Here is a 26,029-nt window from a genome sequence, read left to right as displayed (position 1 = left end):
CCCCTATTCATAAGCTACAGTAGCTTCTGGGGAGTCCCCTTTTACAAACTTCAATTGATTGATTATTATCTGTATTTGTGTTTTTCTTTAATTATTTGTAAAATAAACTCTAAACTAAACTAAACACATTTAATTGATCAGATTACTTAATGATATTTCTAGATTTGTTATTTTTTCTTTAATCATGTAGATACCATTTATTCTATTCATGCTGCTGTTTATTTGCTTTGTCTTTGTTTTTAGACTACAATCATGTATTCTGCATATTTTAAATCTTTGTACAATCTTTTGCTGTATTTTACATAGGTAGAGGCCTCGTATAAGCCCCTTGGGCTTTTTGCTTCAGCCTAGCACATTACCAATCTCTTTTTACATTTGTATGTTACTTGTTCTGTTTTTTATACTGTGCTGAATAAATAGAAAAAAGAAAATGAAAAATCTTGCCTTGCAGCTCGGCCTCTGGTGGGCTGCCGATGCCATCCCTCCACAAGATGGCAGTGTCGTACACAAAGGTGAGCCTGAGCTCTGACTGCAGATCCAGGTGCTGCCACCCTCCTGCACCCACAGGGGAGTGGAACACATAGGACACATGCAGGGGGACTCGCAGGGTCACGTAGGACTGGACCAGATTCAGCACCTACAAGGAAAACGTACTCTTAATATTAAGAAATGATGGATACAAGATACATATTGCACCTTTTACACAGATTACAAAACCCAAACCAGTATTATGTGTGATGTGTGCTCGTTTTATGATTACTGCTTTGCCTTGTAACATGTACTTTTGGGCAAAGTGCAGCACATTTTTCTGGTGAATTGTAATAGTTTTTTTTTTTTAAGCAGCCCTCTACTTTCTACTCTGCCTTTCTTTTATTTCTATTTTTTAATTATTTTATTCTATCTTATTTTATTTTATTTATGGCATTTTATTTATTGTAGCACAAAATAGAGAAGCGTTCCAAATTTCATTTTATGTCTGACATGCAATGACAATTTGCCTTTTGTTGTTTCTTTGCTTTTCTGTTGTTTCTTTGCTTTTCTATTTTCTTTTTGGTTTTCTGGAGGTCGGTAGCCACAAAAAGAAAGTTGTTAATATAGGATAGGCTTTTATAAGCAGTTTGCTTCAGCCTATGCCTTTTCAGTCATTGTTCAACACATTTTTGGTTTTGTATGAAATGTTAATGCTGTGCACAATGTTTTTTTTTGGTGTTGTGTTTTGTGTTGTCATGACCGAATAAACTTTTGTATTTCTAATTATAAGTCTACAGATCTACAAGTGACATCTTGGTTGTGTCCTGGACATGACTCAAGGACTCATGCCATGACAAGTAAAAACCAATATTTCTCATCTTTTTGTTAAAAACAAAAGAAAGAGAGCTGTGCTAAAAAACTGTCATCGTCCTCTTCCAGAGTGCTCTCTGGTATCTGCACTTCCCTCTGACCCATGAGACGATACCTGCCTGCACTAGCTCTGTGTTCGTGTGGAGACGTGCATGCACCTCCGGGCACTGAGAGCTCAGGCAAAAGATTCGCTGAATGACTTATCTGACACAACCTGGTGGGTTTTCAAAGATCCCTGCGATCCTTTAAGCTGACCTCTAAGCCTTGGGCTACGACATGTCGCTGGCCCCCAGCCTTCACCCAGCCGTCCCCAGTAAGCCTGCCTGCCCACTTAGAGAAACGCAAGGGTCACCCGCACACAAAGGCTGTTTCTTTTAGGTAGTCTGAACCTCAGATGCTTCGGTGATATAAAAACTGTATTTTCAGCTAATACACAGAGAGGCTGAACACTAGGGATGGGCGGTATGGACTAAAAAATGTATCACGATAATTTCTGGCATTTATCCCTATAACGATAAAGAAGACGATAAAAAAAAACCAATTCAACTCCACCTTTGTAACTATAAATCTATCACCATATTCAGTCTTTGGAGCCCCCAAAACACTGCTCTAAAATAATACTAAATGCTACTAAACTACACCAATTGTCCACCTGTACTGCAAAACTGGAATGAAAACTCAGATCCGCCATTTGATCCGCCATTTTTTTACACAAAGACCTCATCAACGGGAATCTTTCTTTCTTTCTTTCTTTCTTTCTTTCTTTCTTTCTTTCTTTCTTTCTTTCTTTCTTTCTTTCTTTCTTTCTTTCTTTCTTTCTTTCTTTCTTTCTTTCTTTCTTTCTTTCTTTCTTTCTTTCTTTCTTTCTTTCTTTCTTTCTTTCTTTCTTTCCTTCACGTACGTTGTGCGTGGATTTAACACAGAACCATAAATCAGCTTTACACAAAAACATCATCAACGGGAATTTATCGTTTTTACTACAAGATGACAAATTCTTACCGTGGGGAATTTTTTTGACGGTATATCGTGAACGGTAAAATATCGCCCATCCCTACTGAACACGGAATATTTTTTCCACCTTTGAGCAAAGGATGCATTTTTAACAACTCAATATCATCTCCAGTTAAAGGTTTATCAACTGTGTCACTGTGAATGACTAAAAAGGAGCAAAAAACATCCATCATTTATGCTGTACTGTCCACGAGACGCTCGCGTCTTGTTTGATTTCTGACCTCAACGTGTAACTAGAGGGTAAAGTAGAGTTTAAATTAGCGGCAGCAGGCTGCTTACTTGTCAAGACAAGTTTATTACCGCCTCATTCATATTTACATTATGTGGTTAAAGGTAACAAGGCTCCACTTGTTGAGGAAGACTCTTATCACCCGGGTGATGCCTTTGTTATTAAATTAAAACCTACAGCTATTCAACATGAGAACTTCTTACAATAATGAAAAACCAATTTACACATACGCGTCCGCTAGACATGAGAAATCCAAATATATTTGCATGTGCCGTAGGGTTGAATTAATATTCCTCGGCAGGGAAGTTAGAGTTTTCACCATTATGTGCCCCCCCCCCCACCCCCACATTCTTGCAAGACCTTCTTTGTCAACTTTCTGCTTTAATTAACTCAACGTGAACTAAGAGAAGGTGTCCAAGGTGAATGCAAATGTCGACGGCTGTAAGCCGTGTGTGCCGGCAGACCTCTACCACAACTGTGCCGTAGGCAAAAGGAAAAGAAATAAGGATTTTTTTTTGTAAGGCTGCCGGCTATGGAGAATGTGAAGATACATCACGGCAGGCTGCGTGTAGGGACAGGAGCGCTGTCTCTCAAGCAGCACTTTGCTGTTATTCCCTGATACCACTAATTGTGTGGTTGCCTGGTTTGGATGGGTTAAATCATTTGTCATATTAGTCAAATCGGTAGATAAAAGGGAAAGCAGGGCCAAAAGACAAACAGCGATAAAACAACGCAGAATCCTAAAATGAACTGTGTTGTTTACCCCGATGCCCTCCCTGCATTCTGATTTCAACACACAGTGATGGTAACATGGTGTCCTCAGATGAACTTAGATGTTACAGGTTACATTTTTCTGCAACATTTATATAAATTCAAGGCTTTGGATTGTTAGTACTCAGGGTTGATCTATGCAACTGGGATATTTACAATATGCACAAACAGACCCAATTAACCACTTTAATCGTAACCAGCACTTTAACTTGCTCTGGCACTTTACCGCCTAAACTTTTAACTGCTAAATGTGGAATGTGTGTAATGTATTCACTATTGCAATATATGTAAATGTCTAAGATCGTGTTAGTATGAAGATTGATGTGTCAGGTTGTTCTCCTGTTCCTTCTATCTTAAATAGAAGCAAAATAACAAGAACAGAAACTTTTTGCACGCTTTATTTGTATTTGTTCTAACTTGTTGTTTAACTTGTCTTTCTTTTATATTTTTAGCCGGGGGACTGCCAATGGAAACTAGCTCTGTAGCTAAAATTGGGTGCATTTGCATTTTTAATTCTAAATGTATATGAATGTACACTGTCCCTTCCCAAATAAACTGAATTGAACCAAAACCCAGTCTGGCATGACGTTAGCTTCACATTCACTTTATTGATTTGCCATAGGACACATAGCTTGTCTTACCAGGAGTTAGGCAGCATATTTTGGGTTGGACATGACTATGGAGGAAAACATGAGTTGTGAAAATGGTTGAGGATTTCTTTTCAGGAGAGTGTTTGCTTTAGGATTGCTTTTGAAAAAGAAAAAGAGAGCAACCAAAGTTTATGGCTGCAAATGCAAGATAAGAGGGAAAAAAAGGCTAACTTGCTAAATCTGTTTTGGACAGAGCAGTTACCGCTGCAATGATGTTCTTATCCTTAAGGAGAGGATCTTAAATCTTTAAATTGACTTTTTCCAGCTCATGTCTAGAGGAAGAAAAAAAAAAGGGGGTGGGGGGGGGGTCAAAGTTGAGCTTTTACCTGTCCATCAGTCCCGATGGTGCCGCCGCAGTCACTGAGCAGCTCAGACATGTCATAGTAGCTGGTGAATTCCCACAAACAGGCCTCCAGGTTGAGGTTTCTGTAGAAGCGCAGCGTGCTGGATCCCCTGAGGGCGGGGCTGTACTGGTATGGCGCAGTCTCGCCGATCACCTCCGGGTTTCTGGTGGCTTCACTCAGAAAACCATAGCGGGTCTTGACCTCGGTGTAGTCCAGCAAATTGGAGCAGCGATGCTGGCCGACGCGGGTCCCGTCAGCGCTCAGGGTCAGCTCAAAGTTAGACAGGGGTCGGGTGGACACCACAGGCAGCATTCCTGCAGATGGATACACAAAGTAGGTAGAAGGTGGAAGTGTGTCAGATTAATAAAGGATTAGGTAACTTATCTTTAAGTTATGACATCACATTCCAACATACCAATTAATTTCAATGCCAAAGATATACTGTTATACTATAATAATAAAGATAGGAAAATGCAACACTTAATTAATCTGATTATTCTAATTGCAAAATTCCACATACAAAAAACTAAATTTTCCAAAGGTCGACCTTTCTTTCCTGTTTTTGAAATTGATTTCAATAACTACCTTGAATGTAATAAAAAAAATTGATAATAAAAAATGTATACACACTGTTAACATAATTGAAGAAATATAATATATGCCCTGCCATTTTCTTTCTTTCTATTTAATTTCATTTATTTTATTATATTTATGTTACTTATGTAATGACTTATGCACGTCATCCACTTTATGTCTCATACTGTATTTGTTTATTTAATTCCTTGATGCCTGACTGTTTTGTATTGTCCACGGTCAATGTTCTGACTGTGATTGGAACTTTTAAATAAAGTTTGAAAAAAAAAAAAAAAATAAATAAATATCTTTAAGTTATGATTTTGAAGCATTCTTTAAAATGAAATGAAAATGAAATGAAAATCAGCAAAGGACCTCTAAGTTCAGTCATTAAAAGAAATTCTGAAAGAACTTTGAATACTTGGTATGTTAAAAAATTATTATTTTTTCTCTTCTGTACACACCCTACTCTTAACCTCTGCTCTCCGCGCTGTACAGTCTCTTGCCAAGAACCACTTAATTTATCACTTCTTGCAATTTATAGTATGTTTTTTAGTTTTGTTTTCGTCTTTGTTTTTTTTGTCTTTGCTTACTTGTTACTTGTCCAATATATCCATTCTTTTTCAATGTTTGAACCCAAATTATTTGTTTTGTTTTGTATTAAACCTCCTGAGTCGAGGTTCATAAAAGGGTAGGCATAATAAGCCTTGGCTTCAGCCTGTACCTTTTCGGTGCCACTTAAAATATTGGACCTTTTTTTTATGTTGTACTATGTTGTATCCAAATGGACCGAAATAAAAAAAACTCAAATCAATCAAATCAATACTGATGGCAGAAAATGCAAAAGCTCCTGTTTGCAAAATAATCAAAGAAATAGAACAAAAGTCTTCTAATCAGCACTTTGCAACTAATTAATACTTCGTCGATCTTGTTAACAATATCTTGTCCAAAAACAGTGCAACATTTATATGATATCCGTAAAAAAAATAATTATTTTGAGAAAATGCGTTTGTTTTGTTCTCAGAATTATCATAATTTATCAGAGAGGAGGTTTTGTGTCTCTGTTATTCTCACCATCGATGTGAGGCATGGTGACGGTTAATTTGATGAGGTTGGGGTGGTCCGTATCCTCTGCTCCACTGTACCGCAGCTTGGCAGAGAAGGGCTCGGCCCCCACCGTGCCGGCGACACGAGGCTGGCACATTCCTGCAACCATGCCATGTACAGAAAAACAACAACAAAAAAGAAACATTTCTTCATTTCTTTTCAAAACAGTTTCCAGTTCTCTGTCAGTTTAAGGTCAAACGCTACTGTAGAGGTAGACAAAAAAACCTGTCAGCAGCTGCTTACAACGTTGAGCCACGTTCATAAAAGAGACTCAGAAAAGGGCTGAGCTTACCCTCGTCTGCGCTGATGGACACGATGGGGCTGCTGAGCTCCAGACCTTCATCCCCGTTAGAGTTCACAGCCCTCGCAGCGCACTGGACCCTGGAGCCAGCCTGGAAATACACTGAGTCCAGAGAGATGAGTTTGGAGGAGGTGAAGAAAGTGTCGAAATCAGCTTCCCTCATGGGACTGGTGACACCGTCCGGGCCGGTGGGGGCGCTGACCAGCCAGCGGTAACGAGTCAGCGTGTTGTTGATGCTCTCGCTCACGCAGATGGAGCCGGTTTTGTCATAGTCAGGATACTTGGGGTTACAAGCCTGGAAAAGGGAAAATGAATGATGTTATTTCTGTAAATCAAGGGATTTTCAAGTAAACTGTGTGCATTGTTCTCAACTGTACTTTTTTAAATGATTAAGCTGGTTTAATGTGGACTAGTAAGTTATGTTATGTTATGAATCTTTATTTTGGCTTGTACACACTTTTTTACAAAACAAGATGAAAAGGTAAAAAAAAAAAGATTTCCTTTGCCGAAAAGGTGTAGGCTGAAGCTGTAGCTTATAGTGCCTACCCTTTTTTTCTTGTGATCAGCTTAAATATGAGACATTAGCATTACTCCGTGGAAACAAACAATACATAAAAAGACAAAAATAAGTAAGACAAAATATAAAATTTACGTTTCACATTCTGGAATGTTTTTGATGATAGTATACTTTATATTTATAGGGCCTGATTTACTAAGATCCTAAATAAAGAGTACTAAATTGCGTGTGCACTGAAAAAGTTTGCACGTGCTGTTGTTGTGTGTTTTGCGGGTGATCAACTAAGATTGCAAATTGATAACAGGTGCAAATCGCAGTATTTAAATGAGGTGTTGCGTGTCTTACGGTTTGCGCCATGGAGAGTCTGGATGGAAAGCAGGATAGTCGCAAGCGCAAAATGAAATTTGACGAGTTGGAGTTAGAGATATTAGTGGAAGAGGCAAATAAACACATTCATGAACTACATCAAAGAAATTTAAACATTACCGAAAGAAACGCAATATGGGAGAAAATCTGCGATAGAATAAATGCAGTTGGTAAGACAAAAAGAACGGCAGATGAGGTTAAAAGAAGGTGGCAAGATATAAGGAGAAGAACTAAAGAAAAAGTGGCCTTTAATAAAACTTGTGCAACCATTTTTAAAATAGCATGCAGCAGAATAAAGACTCTCTCTCTGCGTATTCTTTGATTTTGGCGATGTCGCCTCCTTGCCACAATAACAGCAGCCATCGGTGCGTAATGCTGGGCAGATCAGCACCTTCCTTTCGAACGTATTAAATACACGCAATCACAATCCCCGCAATAACTTTCAGGCTTGGTAAATCTCATTGCGTGTGGTAAATGAACCTATTTGCATTTTCCCCTCCCAGTATTTAGCGCTTTCTGGCGGGTACGCCCCATATTGATTATTCATCAGGGCAAAAGTACTAAATGAATTGCGTGTGCTATTTTGCGCATTTGAGAGACGCAGTCGTCTTTGCACGCTGTTAGTAGATCAGCTTGCACATTGGTTTGCGGGTGATGTCAAGTTTGCACACGTTATTACGCACGCCAACCTTTAGTAAATCAGGCCCATAGTGTTTTATATTTATTTACAGTATTTTCTTAACATTTCCTTAAACTTGAAGATAGAACTACACATTTTTAGGTTGTTATTACAACTATTCCAAATTTCTCTAGCCTTAATTGATGTACATCTCTTTTTAATATTAGTTCCTGCTGTCGTCATCTCAAACATGTATGTTATAAAGTTTCTTTTTCCGATCAGAGAGTGATAAGCAGTAAGTATGTACATACAGTGATACAAACGACGGGGTATCCGGCCATCGGCTGAGAGTCTCTGGTCCTGTCGACGTCGTCATAATGAAACAGAGAAACCACTCTTGGTACGGAGGGAAAGGTCACATCTGCCATGCTGTCGCTCTCTTCAATATAGATGATAGCTTTGCTCATCTGTGGGTTGAGGAACAAAAGCAGTTTGAAAGATGTAAACGGGGAGGGAAGTGGTATTATGAATACAAGTGTGGTTGACTCCCACCTTTGTTTCTGCCACCATGTTCTCATCGGGCTTCAGGTGGACAGTGAAGGCCTCCCTCATTTCTCTGACTCCGTCATATAAAATCTCCACCTCCACGTAGTGCTCTGTTTCACCCTGTCTGAACACAATTTCTGCGGAGAAAAGAGAGACACAGACATATTTTTTTTCAGAAAATGACAGAGGTCTGGAGGTCTGATTAAAAAAAGGCAGTTATTGTTATATTATTTACCCTCAGAGATGGGATGGTAGTCCTCTCCAGAGGCAGCAGATCCATCTTTGGTGTGAACTCTGACAACGGACACCTTGGAAGTGTCTCCAACACGGAACACAGGGATCTTCACCACGGAGACCTGGCCATTTTCCTTAGGCTCATTCACGCTAAATTTGGTCTCCCCGAAACTAATAATTGACCCTGAAAAAGCGAGTTACGAGTTATTTACACAGCCACACATATCGCACAGCCCTAGTCTGAATTCAAACAAAATAAAATGGTCTGTGAACTAATAAACACATATTTTATTCATAATATAACGCAGACAATATTGAATATTTTAATTGAGGAAATGTACCATTTTAAGGAAATTAAAGGTCATTAAAGATTTGGTGGGAATCATCTCAAAAAAGTTGGAACAGGGCAGTTTCTACTCCTGCGTAGCATCCCTACGTCTTTTTACAACAGTCCATCCAGGTCCGGGAACTGATAAGACTAGTTTCTGGATTTCTGTTTGGGGACTGTTGTCCCGTTATTATTATATATTAAGGTGCTTAATATTCCTGGATCTTCTTCGACACATCTTCATTTTATGATGTGCCAAACATTTTCAGTCAGTGAAACATCTAGATTTGAATTTCAAATTTCCCTTTGTTTGACGGCAGCATTTGTGGATGATCACTTTGCATGAAAAAAAAAAGCCTAAAGCGGCATTTTTGGATGGCACAGCTTTCCAGAAGTGTTCTCCAAAACCCACACAGTAATTTCCAGGGCTGTTTTTAAAACAGTGGTCCCAGGGGGCCAAGAGATTTCAGGTTTCCATTATTAATTGTTGGCCTTGATTTCTCCAGACTCTCTGAGCCTTTTGATGGTTTTGTGTTCTGTGCACTGGGGAACATTATTCTGAAATTGTTTCATAATTTGTAGATATTACCCTTCATACTACTTAGATTAAAAGTAACACTTTCAGAGTAAATTTCATCAGGGTTAATGTATATTTCGGGTGTGACATGTTCTCCAACACCTGCAGTGTTAAACTGACCACACCTGAACTTCCGGTGCAGAAACGCTTTCACTTTACGTTGCTGCTACGACGATTTGCCTGAAAATATATCATTTACCTAGATTTGTGTTGAAATATTCCATATACAAATACCAATAGTATTTTAGCCTGGTGGTTAGCTACCTGAGCCAAACTGTGAGCTTTTTGGTCGCACAGACACCATACAGCAGGGGTATTCAACTAGATTCGGCCGGGGGCCACATCTGCAAAAGGACTGTATGGAGAGGGCCGCACAATTTGAAAATGTGGGGGTTTTCAAAATGTATTTTGCACTCAAAGACGATGACTTATGTAAATATAATACATTTGTATTATACATTTGAATATATCTAGTTTACATATGAATTATGTATTAATTGTCTCCAGATTTAGTAATTGTGAATGTTAAATATAATATTCAGATAAAGAAATATTATTTTGAATGCAAGTTCATTTTGAAACCATGCATTGTGCAAACTTAATGAAATTGATATTGACCTATTTTTAATAAAACACGCCATAATGACAAAGCACCCCTTTCCACTAAGATTTCCTTATTTGAATATTATATTAAGCATTGAGCACAAGCATTTCAGTCCATAGTAGCCAGTTATAAAAATATTATTAAAAAAAAAAAAAAAAAAAATTTCAACAAACACCCCCTTTTTTGAAATATGACCGGGGGCCACATAAAAGCTCTTGGCGGGCCGCATGTGGCCCGCGGGCCGCCAATTGAATAGCCCTGCCATACAGTGTTGGAGTAACTTTGCTTCAGTGTAAGATAATTTACTTTTTTTAAAGTGTTAAAATAACACTCAAAAGAGTGGACACGTATACACAACAGGTTTTCTAATGTTGAAATTGAACACCAGTGATTTTGCTGTGTAGGTGTTTCTTTTTCATCCAGCACACCTTTCCAGCCTTATCTTGCCCATGTCCCAGGCTTTCTCATTTCTTTCTTTCTATTTTTCTTTTGGTGATGTTCTACTGCTTTCAAATCAAAAATGGGATGATATTTTACATTAAATGTTCTAATGTCTCACATTCAACATTTGATATGTTTTATATGTAGCTACTGCTGCAAATAAAATATGACTTTATAGGAGTTGCAAAACATTGCATTTTGTTTTCTATTTACATTTTAAACAATATCCAAACTTTTTTTTGGGACCCTTTTTTTTTTTTTTAGATCTGACCTAATTTAATGTGTCTATGTTAACTAAACATTTCCACACAACTCCATTAAGCAGGACTATTGTAAGAATCAATAAAACAAAGCAAAGGTTCTTACTGTCTGCATTATCTTTTATTTTGATCAGCGTTTCGTTCTGCTTCCCAATAGATGCTCCAAACGGAGATTCACTCTTGGGGCTTCCCAATACCAGACGCAGCTCTTCCTCCTCCTCGTGTTCCATGTCATCAACCAGCACCAACAAACAAGGTTTCTCAATCTCTCCTAAAAGAGTCAAATGAAATGAAATCCTTGCACATGTCCTCATACACTTAAGTAAGGAAGCACAATCAATGCAAAGGAACATGCGGTATGTTGAATTGTGCTACAACACCTGGCAGGAAGGTGATGATGGAGGCATCTGTGTTGGGCCTCTCAGTGAAGTCCATCATGACTTGTGCTGTGCCCTGCCGGCTGTAGCAGCGCACCGTGGACTTGTAGCTGATGTCACCACTACGGTAGACGGTGGCGGAGATCTGTCCTGAGCTCTCATCACCCACATACACGGCATCGCGGAACTGCACCCTCGGCACTGGAACAAAATCATTTCATCCATTCTCATCAAAACCAGGGGTTAAAACGTCACCTGTGGTACCGTTTAAATACATTTTGTTCACAAGGAGGGGGATTGTCACTCACAGTCAGAAACGGAGTCGTTGATGAGGATGCTGGTCTTGCCGGGCTCCCCGAGGATGCCGTTCATGGGCATGCGGAGGACCAGCTCAAACTTCTCTGGACCCTCAAGGGCCGGCTGGCCCAGATCATCAAGGATAGTCACGCGAAATGTTTGCATGGTGACCCCTGGTGCAAAGTCCAGATTCCGGCTGATCCCCACATAATCCACGCCAGCTGGGCACACAACACAATATAGGTCATGCATGTTTCAAATTATGTATTTTAAAGAGCGTTTACAGGATTTAGAGCTTTATCCCTGTCAAAGACCACAGTGTATGATCTCACTTTGATATCGAGAGTTTCATGTCAAATAACTTATTGTACTTGCAAGCTGACACAACATGTGACTGCATAGTTAGTTGGAAAGCTCATCTACTGTAAATCATTCCTTCAAAATCTTTTAGCTTTCTGGAAAATATAAATACGTTGATCATGTTTTATAGTTTTAAAAACAGTTTCTTGTTTAACTTTCATGTTTGTCTTTACATGCTTGAAAGGCACAAGTACCCACATGTTGCCAGGTTGTAATGGATTACAGCAGCGCTAGTTGCGTTTCAGTACATGTAGTATCATAAAGTTTTCCAGAAATGCAATGATTGAGGGGAAGCCAGATTTCTTTAGAGATCAGTTACTAAATGCTGGTCTAAAGCATAATCATAATACTAGACAGGTAAGCTTAGGTTATTTGACACTTCCAAAACCAACTTCTGATATACTTAAAAGATCTGTTATTTATAGAGCCACCCAACAATGGAACACATTACCTGCAAATATGAAAAGTATCAAAAGCAAATATTTATTCAAAAGATCTATTAAACAAAAATGTATGAGTGAGACCACACAGTTAGAATAATCAATGTTTTTGTACATGATGCTTGACAAATGTTTCTCTATTTTTATATCTCTATTTTTATATTATTGCCATTTTTAATGTACTTAGATTTAGACTGACAAGTGTCAGTTTATTTTGTATGTTGTATTGTATGTTTATGTGATGTTTTATGTGGACCCCAGGAAGATTAGCAACCACGACAGTGGAAGCTAATGGGGATCCGAATAAAGAATAAAGAATAAAGAAAGAATAAAGTACACTTTCTGCAAAAGAAAATTCTCAAATAAGCGTGATTCTTGTTAACTTTCTTGTAAAAGCGTAAAAAGGTTTTTGCGATATTTGGGAGTTTTTTCAAATTGAAGCCGTTTCTCTTACAGGTTTTCCTTCTGTGTGCAAATACAGGGTTAATGGAAACGTGACTACTAAAACCAGTTGTATACCTTTGCCCGTAGGCCCCTTCTTCATGTATTTATAGGCCTGATATACAGTAGGTGGTCTCAGTTTCCACTCATGCTTCATCTGAGTATATAATAGTCACTTTTACATTTATAGTACAGGCAGGAGAACAGATATTTATAGGCTGTGAAAGAGAACATGACTGTGTGGGGCAATAGGTAGAAGAAGCTGTAGAGAAAGAAATGTTGTCCCCAATCAGACTACCATTATCTTCACAGCAAGGTGTACGTCTAGCAGCACCTATAAGAGAAAATCTCATCTAAGAAGCTCTGCCCTTTCTTCCCCCATACCTAAAACAATGTTTACATTCCCCAGGTCATCCACTCAGCTTTTCCAGAGTGGAAATCTCCTTGCACAGTTGAGCTCAGGAATACAAAGACTGACAGGATGATGGCTTAAGCCTATTGTTTTGTGTGATTTAAATTCATCAAAGCATGAACAGGCTGACGCCATTGGAGGAGCAGGTTTTTTTTTTGTTTTTTTTTTTTTAAACCAAGGACACGTACCCTCAGCTGAGACAGGATCTGTCTTTCTGGATCGCACAGTGACAGTTCCTCCCTTGGAGAGATCAGTGCCCGTCCTCCACACCTGCACCTCCACGAAGCCTTCGCTCTCATCCACCTGGTATTCTGTGTTATCGAAGTAGAAGACGGGATCTGGGAACAGCGACAGAAGGGGTGGAATAAAGAGATGAGGAACGACACATTAGAGCAAACGCAGGAAATTTGAATGTCTCATGTAATTGCAGAGTGGAATCTTCAATAGCCAGCACACTCTGTCAGATATTCTGTAATTACAGAAAAAAACGAGGATCAGTTCCGTTGAATCAGCAGCAAGTAGTTAACGCTGTAATTGTAGACCTTGAAAGCACTTTCTAACTTCCTGGCACAGCGTTTTGGGGGGGGGGCTTTTCAAACTGCAACAAGGATTAAAAGACAAGAAGCAACCCCCGAGGCAGAAGTGGATTTCCTGGTTGTCTTCTGGATGAGCCTGGTGGTGGAGCTGACTTCAACAGTGATGGGTCTGAGAAGCAAACAGGAGGACTGACAGGAGGTCTGGGGGATGTAAAGCTCCAAGTGCCAGCCCGGGCCTGCCTGACTGCAATAAGTGCTTCTGTGAGCTGAAATTCCAGTGCAGCCAAACTCAGCCACTGTCACGTTAACCCCTAAAGCACCAGTCCTGCTTCACTGATGTCCAACATGTCATGCTTTTTGGAAAATAGTTACTTTAGATCTTGGACTTCTATGTATGTGGTCCCCTGCAAGCAAATTAGAAATCGAGGCAGCCAAAGTTGCATCCAATCCACAAAAAAAAAAAAAAAAAAACGAATTTTACCATAAATGAATAAATAAACTACTGTTATAAATATCGGGGTATACAGCTGACTTTTTAAAAACCTTGCTCTCTTGAAAGCAGCTGTGACCAAACAGTGAATAAATTAGGTGAAAGTTGACTGCCATGCACAGAGGTGATGTTTCCATGACAATGCATGCAGGCACCCATAAGATAGTACTTAGCTGCTTCTCCTCACACAGTATGGAAATGGAAAAAGGGGAAACTAAGCAACTTATGCACAAGAAACAAATCCCCACCGGTGTGCACAGTGATTATTTTAATTGGTGAAAGCAAGCTACTAAAGAAAAATGAAAGTCATAAACAGTGATTAACTGTCATCCAAAGGTGGTGCCGGGCACAACTACCGATCAGGACAAAGGTTTATTATGAAACACTATTGAAGATTTTTCTTCCAAGCAATTAGAGTCTTGAGAAGGCATTACACGTTTAAAAGCTGCCTGCTTTAGCTATTAAAGTTTATTATAGTTTCCAAATACAAAGGCCTTTAGTTCTGTATGTGGTTGTAATATCCAGCTTCTTTTTTAGTGGAAGCGAAGGGCAGAAAACCTCTATGCTTTAATCTGTCATAAGAGTATGGGTAGGACAATAAGTGGCGCTTCGGGAGGCCGGCAGCTGCCAGACTCCCTCCCAGCAGAGAAATCAAACAAAGATGGTTTTGGCTGCCTGCACCGGGACCCTACCTAGAGGAGTAATCAGATCTACGAGGCTGGGGTTGGCAGCAAGGAACTCAGGGCCCTGTAGGACTAGTCCGGTAATCAGATAAGGTTTGTGCAGCAGACGAGCAGAGGGCTTCAAAGACCTGAGACCCATTAACTGAAAGGTAAACCACCGGCTCCATCAGCACAGCAGCAGCTTTCGACGCCTCAAAGCACATCTATGATTACATGAATGTAAGCAGAGATGATCCACATTACCTTAAAATGTAAAAAAAAAAAAAAAAAAAAGAAAAAGTAACGTGCATTTTAATCCTTTTATAAGAATGAGAACAGAATTAGCTATTATTTATTACAGACTCCCAGTAATTCAGATTCATTTATCATCCCATAATTAGTTTCCTTTCATTCATGGAGGAGCAGCGTCTGTCCCAGTTTATTTACCTTACAATATTTGAAAATGTACACTCTGAATTTAACTGTGCATTATAGGATTACAACATAAGAATATGAATATTCTCATAGCTTAACTGGCACAACAATAAAAAAAATATTGATAAAAATAGTCTTTGAAATGAGAAATTAGTATCTAAAGCACTTTCTATCTACAGAAGTCATTTTGCTAATCCTTCTGTTGGTCAGTAGAATAATAAATATCTTTCATGTTTTATATATGTGTATGGGAGATAAATGGCAGAAAGAGAGGCCACTGCTGGCTTGATATCACGTGAACTTTGCATGACATTTCTGCAGCGGTAAGTGGCTTCTCTGAGAATTAATTGAGCATTGGAAATGCTCTTCTGCCCACCGTCAGCCAGACAAATTTCTCTAAAAGAAAAAAAAACCCGTCTCACTGGCTCCGTGTTTAATTCGAAAAATCCAGCAACTGCACATATGATGACAGCAGCAGACATCCGACGGAGAGTCTCAGGACTGTTGATTAAAGTCAGCAGCGCTTCGCTTAAGTGTGTTGGACATCTGCTCATATTGGAAAGAACAGGATTCCAGGTGAGACATAATCACAGGGTTTGCAGGATTCACGACACCTATCTTTTAAAACAGCTCATAATCACAACCTCAGAACCAGAGTGAAATTTACAGGCAAGTGACACAAGACTGTAAATGCAGCAGTCATGTCCTGCTATACAAGCATCATCATGTCTCACAGCGCCCGAACCACCAAAACATCTTTCCCGGATGCAGAGTCAATATCAAACAGCAATTACCTCTGCAAGAAAGGGCAAGTTTGTCCAAACCCATTGCAAGCACAAAACAGAGTGGAAATTGCAGGGATATAATGTAGCTTGTTTGATGGTCTGCCACTGGGAAAATAGCAGGTATTCAAAGATTGCAGCTGTCCATGTTAAAGTAGGCGGCTTGGACAGCTCGTAAACTTTATCGTCTTTTAGAGAGAAGTTGCAACAAGAGACACATTTATGCAGAGAAAATCCATGCATGCATGTCTGATTTTGAGGGACACTTTTAATTTATTTTTCTTTAGAGCTTATTTGCTTCTTTTTGAAAGTCCAGACAACAAAACAAATGTGGAGATTATGACATCAGAATAGCCTACATTTACATGTAAACTAATTTTTCTTTATTTTTTACATGTAAACTCATTGTTTTCTGGTTCATTAGTAACATTTTTACTTCAGGCAAATCGAGGCAAATCCAGCCACCAGAATTAAATTTGGTTATATTACCCTAAAAATGAGATGCAGGATTTTCTTGAAATTCAAAGGTGGCAATTTCAGTGTCATTAAAGCTGATCACAAATGTGCCCTGTAGTGGTGAATTTTTCTGTTAATGAGTCAGATTAATGCTTAGATTAAAAAGAAAACACACACTCCCTACCATGTCATAGGTCCTCAAAATTGATAATTAGAGCAATTAATTTCCATTTATTCTGGAAAAAGGCTTAAGACTTGCATCAAAACTGAGTCTATGAATTGTCAGAGGCTTGGTGTGCACCACTTCATGATAGAAAACATCTTTGTTTGCCGTTTTTGGTCCTAAATAAGGAGTATGTGTTTGTAATTACCAGAGAGCCCTGTGAAGCCGCTGAAAACTCTCCTGGGGAGTTTCAGGAGAGAGATCTCAGACAGGAACGGGTGCTCGGCCAGTAACAAACACCTCCTGTACATGCAGTGAAGAGCCGTACAGCCTTTTTCAGAGGAGTGGTGATAAAGACCGAGGTGAGGCTCCAATTCTGCTGACAAAATGAACTACTTGTACCTCACCCTCCATCCATTCAGTAGTAGCTAGAAAGATTGTTAGATTTTATGTATCTTCTTCACCCTGCTCAGAGATTCGGGCGACTGGAGCGCTCTGGCAGAGAGACGAGGTTCATCCTTCACAGGTACAGTTCGTATCTCCTCATTTCCATGGCCAAGGGAACACGTTTGTATGTGTATACTGTGAGAAAACTAAAGCACCCTGTGTAGACCCAGATAGAATACGGCAACCGAATACAATGAATGGCCCCAGCTCGCCAGCAGATTCAAACCCAGACAACAGCGCATTACTCGTTAGGAGGTATTGCTTTACACATAAGTGCATGTGTGCATTTTTGTGTATATATATATATATGTGAGTACAGGAACCTACTCGTCTCATACCGAAGTTCAAGGGATTGCTCGGGATTGATAGACAGACTTTGGCAAAAACTATAAAGGTCACAAAAAGGATGCTCCGTCAAGAAGATGGTTCTGTATGCAAGACGTTGACTGTCACACATGAGAGCTTGTGGTAAAGAATGCCGGATTACACGTAAAGTAAGAATGAAAAGAGGAGCACATTAATTCTGGCTGGGAGTCAGTGAAGTTCATCCAATGATCCACTGATCCTTCTGTCATTGAAAATGCACAGAGAATGTCTAATGAAAGCGAAGGAATGGCAGGAAGTCTCAAATCTGTAGCGTAAAAATATTTCCCAGTTTATCTTTTATTGACTTGACCTCTTGAGGTATAAACATGGATTACGCAGGCAAGTAAGTGCTCATAGCAGCTGAATGGCAGGCACTAGGGCTGTTCGATTAATCGATTTTAAATTGTAATCGCGATTATGTAATTAGAACGATGTTAAAACGTGAAAATCTTAAAATCGATTTTTTTTTTTTTTTTTTTTTTACCTTGTCTGCACACATATTAATGATTGATACCATATTAATGATTGATGGAAATCCCTCTCAATACCTGCGACAAGTGCCCCATCGGAGAGGCTCTTTATTGTAGGAGGGGGCGTTGTAACGTGCCACCGGGCATCCCTCAAGCCAGATGCGGTAGACCGGCTCGTGTTCCTTGCAAAAAACTTGCAAATGTGAACAGCAAATGTAATGACTGACATTACACACCTCTACCTCCTTCATGGGTTGCATTATTATTTAGCATGCAAAGACCCAGTTTAGTTTAATTAGAAAATGTCTTGTTTTATTTAATTGGAAATATAACTTACTGTATGTTTGCAAGATTTGCTGATTTTTTTTTTCAGAGATAAAACTTTATATTTTATTATATTTTTTAAAACTTTTTTTCAACTTATTTTACAGAGTTTTGCACTTTATTCATTCATTTTCGGTTTAATAAGAGCAAAGTTTGAACTTAAAGCCCAATGGGGCAAATGTTCAATAAAAAAACAGCATATTTGAAATCATTTCTTTGCCTTTTGTCAATTCACAAAATAATCGTAATCGAAAATCGGATTTTGAGAGAAAAAAATCAAGATTTTATTTTTGGGCAAAATCGAACAGCCCTAGCAGGCACACATCCTCCGCTCTCACCCACTGACACCACCATCAGAATGCATGGAATCAATGTATGAACATGCTATTTATCTATCACATGGAAATTAAAAGATTGGTTTTATTAACTGTTAATTCTTTACTATTTTCACCTGATGCTGGTTCCAAAGCAAATAATAATTTCCTTATCTTATCCTATGCAATACTTGCTAATATCCAGGCTCAGGATGCCTCATCATCCAGTTGTAAGTGCAGCAGTATATAACTGAGCCACAGCCACAGGGACATTAATCAATAATGTCTGCAGTAAACATGGCAGGTGAAAAAGATGGCCGTGATTTACACAGATAGAGTCAGATACATCAATAAAGACAGTGAAAATGTAATTTAAGATCAACGATGGGAAAGTATTTATGTTTTGAAGACGTCACAATACCCCGAGAGCTGACTGGGGACTTTTAGCAGCTGTTTGGGCAGTTTTATGGTCTGGACTCGTGGGCAGGATGGGTCAAAAAGGGCTTGTGCACGCTCTCAGGTTACGACCTGTAGCTGCAACAATATGAAGAATTTCCAAACAGAAGCTATCTCCACCTTCAAGCAGACGAGTGGACCCAGTAAATATGCTTGAAACTGTCTCGAGAAGCACGAGAAAAAAAGGGGAAGGTAAGTAGTTACACGTTGTGATGCTTTGAAAATAATTGAAAATTGATTCTGAATCCACAAAGATGAGGTTCATTGACTAGGATCGTAAATTTAAACAGGAGCTTAAGAAAAAAAACGTGCCGAACAGAAACAAATAAATGAATACAATCCTCCGAAAATAAATAGTTTTTGTTTTCTTAATATGGGATATATACCATTGAAATGATGATAATTTCATGTCTACTCAAAGCCTACAATCAAGTCCTGTTGAGCTGAACGCCACATAATCACTTGAATTATTATCTCACTGTGTTTTGATGCGATGAAAAAAGAAAAAAACATCTGTTTTGTAATCACGCCGGCTTTCTCAGTTCCGCTCTTGTCTGCCTGTAATCACAGAGCCCCGACTTTGCAGAGGTGCTTCTGGAGATCAGTGGAGTGATAGGGAAGTGAGAAAAAGACAGTCAGGTGTTGGGGAACAAAGAGGCATCAGGAAGACACGGGAGACTATCAGCCCCCCGGTCTCCACCTGCAGATATGAGATAAACACTCCAGGAAGGAAAGCGCAGGAAAAATCAAACTTTTGCCATCTTCAGAAACGTGTGCTCTCTGTGAAGCCCACATGCCTAATCCACGTATCGGTTTATAGAATAATACATTAGTTAGAGCCTTTTCAATTCCTTTTACTTTTTTTTAATGCTGGTGCCACATTGTTTGCCCAGATTTAGAAAATATAAACTGCCTTTAAACATCAAATGTAGCCTTTTTTTAAAATTTTAAATCAGAAGTATAAGGAGCATGAGGCTCCTTTTAAGAAATGAGACTCTCTAGCGCCACCCTTCACCACGACGGCCGTTGGGGGTACTGCAGGCAACAGTGAAGCCGGCACGGGAGAACGGGGAGAACGTGCATGCAGCGTCATGTGACGTCACATCGGCAGCCCAGCACGGGAAATTTGGGCCCGAATTGCAACACATTTTGCAGCACACAGCCTGTTCAAGGCAACAGAGAGATACACTAGAGGGCTCATTCTTTTTGGTTTGGAACGCTTCATCTGATATTATTACTAGAAAACTTAAAACGTATACAAATTTTTTTCATAAATCCTGCCTCAATCCTGCCTCAAGCTCCTTTAAGTGGAAAAAAACCCAAAATGGCAAAAATCAAAAACTTCTAATTTCTCAGTCTGATTGCATTCCATTGGATATTTCTAATCGGCGTAAAAGCATCTTACCATCATCCATATCTGGAATTATTACGATTGTGGCTGTGGGGAACTCTGAGCCCAGACGGCCCCCCATGGGCATGCTCAGGGTGACATTGAAGCTCTCCTCATCTTCATACAGGGAGTCATCAATGATCACCACGCGGCAGGGTTTCTCTATCTCTCCCTTCTCGAAGCGCAGGATGCTGTGATGGTCTTCGGGCCTGGAGATGTAATCAGAGTAGGACAGCACTCTGGTGGGGACGGTGCCTGTGGCTGAAACTAAGAGGGCAAAAGACAGAAGAAAGAAAGAAAACTTTGTCACGACACAGAATATGTTCTCCTTTATCATTAAAATTTCAAATGACCAGTAGCTAGCAGAAGATGACACGCAGCTAATGCCTTAAGGACAGTGTAAACAACAGCGCGTGATGAAACAGTGATAGATGAAATACTGATTTTGTTGTCCTTGGTGTTGGTTGTTATGCAGCTGAAGTCTGTGTTTAATAATACTGAAACTGCTTGCATACAGAGTAGGGAAGCCATTTGAAGAGCAATCTGTAGCAAAGATTGTTTCCAGAGGAGGTTTCAACCTGTTGCACATGCGTTTACCCAGTGAGCATGGATGGGCCTGCGATATACGCAGTGCAGTGTACACAGAGATCCAGAGGTGTCAAAAGTATTCACATTCATTACTCGGGTAGAAGTATAGATACTAGAGTTTAAAAATACTCCTGTAGAAGTTGAAGTGTCAACTCAAGTTTTTTACTCAAGTAAAAGTATAAAAGTACTGGTTTCAAAACTACTTAAAGTATAAAAGTAAAAGTAATGTAAGGGGGAAAAAGCCATTAAGGACAAAAGCCATTGAAAATGAATGCATCTTAGTATAATGCAAATATATTAAAGAACCATATATGTGTACTATTGAGCATTAACATGTGTTTCAGAGAGCAGGAGATATGATGACTAGTTGCCTATAAGCAGGGCCGCCGCAAGGGGTGTGCGAACCGTGTGACCGCACGGGGCCTCGCGCTATGGGCCGTTTTTTTTTTTTTTTTTCAAAATTTTTTTTTTTTCAAATTATTATTTTTTTTTTTTCGTTTTTGTTTTTCGTTTTTTTCCCTTATAAATATCAACAGACACGTTCCATTACAGACCTAAATGTGTACTAGTCTGTGCATATCAATAAATATATGTGCAATGATGCGCGTGTCTGTTGTTCAATACAACTGATCAGACCAAGCGCAGACACAAGGTGCTCTGATCCAGACGGGTGGAGTTGGAACAAACTGTCACACAATGTCGAGAGAACGAGACAGATTCAGGAAATTTCCATCAGGGGATGAAAAAACAAAAAAACTAAAGAAAATGGAAGAGTTTAATGCCTCTCTGAAAGGCTTGTTTGATAAATTTGTTACAAAAATCACCGATCCGACCGGGTCTCAAGCAGCCGTGGGGCCCCGCGTCGAGGCAAGAGATGATGATGATGCAGGGGAAGGTATCCAGTATTTTGCTAATTGGAGAGTTAAAATTGCACATATAGACACTCAATCTGACCCGAAAAACCCCAAAATTTTGCGCGCGTGAGCGTAGCGAGCGCGCGAGGGCCCCCCCCCCCGCCATTTCGCACAGGGCCTCGCAAGTCTCCCAGGCGGCTCTGCCTATAAGTATTGTAATGGTGCAAAAAGTCAAACTTCAGAGGCATGTTATCATTTATCCTAATGTTTATTGGAATGTACATCCAAGTTTAGTTGCAGGAATCTGAGGGAACGGATGTAAGAACAAAACTGGACAAGAACATCTGAAACAACCACAACCAAATTCACTCTATCCGGATGGAGCAATTTAACTGGATAGTTTTTATTTAAAGGCCAAAATGAAATAGAGTAACGAGGCTGTTTTTAAAATGTAAGGAGTAAAAAGTACAGATAATTGCGTGAAAATGTAAGGAGTAAAAGTAAAAAGTCGTGTGAAAAATAATTACTCCAGTGAAGTATAGATAACCAAAATTTCTACTTAAGTAAGGTAACAAAGTATTTGTACTTCGTTACTTGACACCTCTGCAGAGATCTCTGTTGAAATGCTGATATTGACGCAGACCAGTTCAAAACGGTGATCTTGATATCCACTGGCAGCGTAGAGCGACACTGAATGACTCAAGACATAGTTAGCTACTTAAATTTCAGCCCAGATAGGTGGGTTTTGTGTTACCTTGCTGAGTGCAGCATACGACCAAGAGCTCTTGGCTGAGGTCTCCACTCCTGCGTACGGGAACGAGCAGCTCTCCGATATCCTCCTCTATGTTGTACACAGCTGAAGGTATAAACACTGTTGATTCTGTACGTGGAAAAAGAAGTTATGTTAAAACTTGCTTGACTCCTGGAATGAGGTTATCTATCTATTTATTTATTTTGTGCAGGATGCAAATTGGAAATGATAAATTGAAAGCTAAATTAAGCTAAACGAACTTCGATTGTAGATAAAAGGGAGCGGCTTCAGACTATTAAATCATATTTGACATTTTGTACATCAAAAAGTTTTAATGGGTACACTTATGTACTGGGAGCCGTGCCAGCTCTCAGGACAGCTCTGTGGTTGGTGCTTCTATTATTTTGCTTATCAAAACTTACCATCAACTCATTATCTGGCTGAGGCAGATTGAGCATCTCTAATTGGCTTATGCAGCATAACACAGACACAGTGCTGTTTTCTGACCTTGTACGTGATACAGATGGATGTTGAAAACGATACCTGCTAGATAAAGCTGTTTAGTATTAGACTTTGAGGGATGGCGGGGGAAAAAAAGGTCTGAATCTTACACAGTTACATATATTTCCTTGAGCAAAAATGATTTTTTATTCTGCTTTCAAGCAGAAACATGTCAAATCTTTGTCTTTATCTCAAATATTTTATGTCACATCCAGCTTTTTGTCTCTATGTCTAAGATTTTTACCCTATTCCGCATTGAAACATGAACTTCACTGAGCTCAGAGGAGAAGTTTCATACTCCTCTGGGCGAACATCATGGACAAGGGCGTAGGTTTGGTCTCAACATTGGTAGGGACGATATAACAGCATAACCTGAATGTACACACTATTTGCTGGGGACGGGACATTAATAACACCAAACAGATTGGGTGAACGGGGGTCAGGGCTGCATTTGTCACAAATATGAATCTAATTAATGGATAGGCTAAATGATCAATGCAAAATAAATCTGTATTGACTTATACTAACTTTCATGTGTATTGGTTCACCTGATACACGGTTCCATTCAAACCTTTGTTTTCAAAAACTACTAAAGAAACATTTTGAAAACTTCCAGAATATTCCAGGATTTTATTAGCAATTTAAATTGCAATATTTGAACATAACCTAAATTATATTAACATATATAATTAATACAAACTTATTAATAATCTCTTAACTACTACTTAACCTATATGGAACTACATGTTAGCCTACATTGTCCTTCACCACAAGAGTAATACATTGCTTTAATTGGTTGTTTCTTTCACCTTCTTTTCCCTTATTTTCATCTTTAAAATGCATCAGTGGGTTGAGCAATTATGGAAAAAATGGTCAAGTCATCAGCCAATCAAACGTGCGTTTGAGGGGAAAAAAACGGGCCGGCAAATTCAGCAAGTGAAAAGGGGTAAATGTAAGTCTGAACATAATGAAAATAATTCACTTAATAATGGTAGGGTCAATTCTATCCTTACAACATTTGGGAAGACAATCTAAATTACCTTTATATTGGAACTCATTATATAATGCAAATAAGGTTGCTTAAAAGTTGGTGGGGACAATTTGAGCCCCCTGAAAAGTTGGTAGTGTTATGTCCCTACCGTCCCTATGCAAACCTACGCCTTTGATCATGGATGACCACGTTAACAACATGTTGGTTCAGTCCCATTCAAAATAAAGCACAGGAAAGCATGGCTGTGCTCCAGATCTTCTCTCTGACGCACTCCGTGTTCCCAGTCTGAGCTAATTTAGTCAGTCTGCTCTAAAATCATTTATTTTCACAGATTCATGGTGGCAGCCCTTGGGCTATTCTATTTTATGCTCTCGGAAAAGAGAGCCACTATATACATTTTCATAAGCCTCCAGAATTTATTTGATTTCGACAGGCCAAAAACCACCAAAACTTAAGAAATGATAAGCAGTGCAATGATATGTTAGAAGAGTTGGCTGCAGGACAGCAATGTCTGTTTAAGACGCATCGCAACAAAAACTGAATCTCGCATCTTGCAGAGAGATAGCTGACAGTCTTTTTGATTGCCCTCAAGGGATTACTGATATCTCCTTCAAAGCATGTTAATTAGCAGGCATTGTTTATAGAAAATCCTCCCTTTTCACCCATCGAGACCGTGTGTGTGTTGTGTGTATTTGCTGTTCTCCAGCTACTGCAACCCATCTGATTTCAGCGGGGCTACAAAAGGAAGAGCTTTCATGCACGACAGGTCATTAATAATGCTCGATAACATAACCCGTTGCTTTTGTTTCATTTGTGATAAGAAACGGCTAATTACAAGATGTTGATTTCCTTGTGTAGAAAACCTGCATAATCAAGCTGGGCTCATGGTATAATTTGTTTGTCTCAGCCGTCACCCTTCTTGGGATAATGTATGCTGTATTTGTAATGCCCCGATACCCTCTAGCTGGTAGCAGGTGAATTTCTCTGATCAAATCCAAATATGACTGTGGCTTGAATAAGGCTCGAGGGATTTATATTTCCATATCATTCATATCACTAACAAGCAGATTTGTTTACTTTAGCTGCAATTTAGCTCATGAATAAATCTATATTTTTGAATTCATAATGTTGTTTACTTCCTGTTATTCAGTTTATAGTAACTTTTCTGAATTATAATTTTTTAGGATTAACTTCTGGTTTCTTTAAAGGGATTGTGACATGAAAAACACATTTTTCTTGATTTTTTGTGTTTTGTTCGGTGTCTTGACATCAATTACACCCAAAAAACAACGAACTTTTAACATTCAGTGTATTGTGTGCTTTCTGGGATTTTCCGCATAACTATGCAAAAACGGCGCATGTGGTTTGCTGGCGGGTCGTTACGTATAAACCCGCTAAATCACCGCCCCCTCCACCCAGCTCCCTGCCTCCTCTCCTCTCCAGCGCACCATAAAGGCTGATTTATGGTTCCGCGTTACACCGACGCAGAGCCTACGGCGTAGGGTTACGCGGCGACGCGCACCGTACGCTGAACCCTACGGCGTAGGTTCTGCGTCGATTTAACGCGGAACCATAAATGAGGCTTAACACGGAGCTGTTTAGAGCCTCTTTTGTTCTAATCACCGGAGGAAAACTGCTAAGAAGACCCGCGGCCACTGACTGGACTTAAGATAAGGGGACACTGCTGCTTGCATGCCTTTATTTTTATGATTGTTTGCGGTGGACTGCTTTTCCGTGCATGCTTCGCCTGTCGCTCCCGGCTTAACTCTCCGACGCCGCTGTTAGAAGTCCGGTTCGGTGTGCGCACGGACTTCATCCCCGGGCTGTAGTCGCCCTGTCTGGGCTGTGTGTGTGGGTGTTTGTGGTCGGTGTGCGCGCGTGTGTGTGGAGACGCCGGCAGAAGTGTG

At 39.6% G+C, this 26,029-nt stretch overlaps 1 protein-coding gene across 1 annotated transcript in view; it reads right to left on the bottom strand.

Moving 5' to 3' along the window:
• The window catches only part of frem2b (FRAS1 related extracellular matrix 2b), a 62,219-nt gene that overhangs the window by 7,460 nt on the left and 28,730 nt on the right, over positions 1–26,029 (bottom strand). The window contains exons 5-17 of the mRNA XM_061719712.1: positions 22,634–22,759; positions 20,453–20,704; positions 13,335–13,484; positions 11,505–11,714; positions 11,200–11,397; positions 10,926–11,090; positions 8,611–8,793; positions 8,382–8,512; positions 8,141–8,296; positions 6,319–6,622; positions 5,994–6,125; positions 4,329–4,660; positions 445–637 (exon numbers count right to left, since the gene is read on the bottom strand). Of these exons, the coding sequence (XP_061575696.1) occupies positions 445–637; positions 4,329–4,660; positions 5,994–6,125; positions 6,319–6,622; positions 8,141–8,296; positions 8,382–8,512; positions 8,611–8,793; positions 10,926–11,090; positions 11,200–11,397; positions 11,505–11,714; positions 13,335–13,484; positions 20,453–20,704; positions 22,634–22,759 (2,532 nt within the window). The remainder of the gene's footprint in view (positions 1–444; positions 638–4,328; positions 4,661–5,993; positions 6,126–6,318; positions 6,623–8,140; positions 8,297–8,381; positions 8,513–8,610; positions 8,794–10,925; positions 11,091–11,199; positions 11,398–11,504; positions 11,715–13,334; positions 13,485–20,452; positions 20,705–22,633; positions 22,760–26,029) is intronic.

This window comes from Cololabis saira, chromosome 4, assembly GCF_033807715.1.
Source record: "Cololabis saira isolate AMF1-May2022 chromosome 4, fColSai1.1, whole genome shotgun sequence".
Classification (NCBI taxonomy): Eukaryota; Metazoa; Chordata; class Actinopteri; order Beloniformes; family Belonidae; genus Cololabis; species Cololabis saira.
This window is presented reverse-complemented; position numbering and strand designations above follow the sequence as displayed.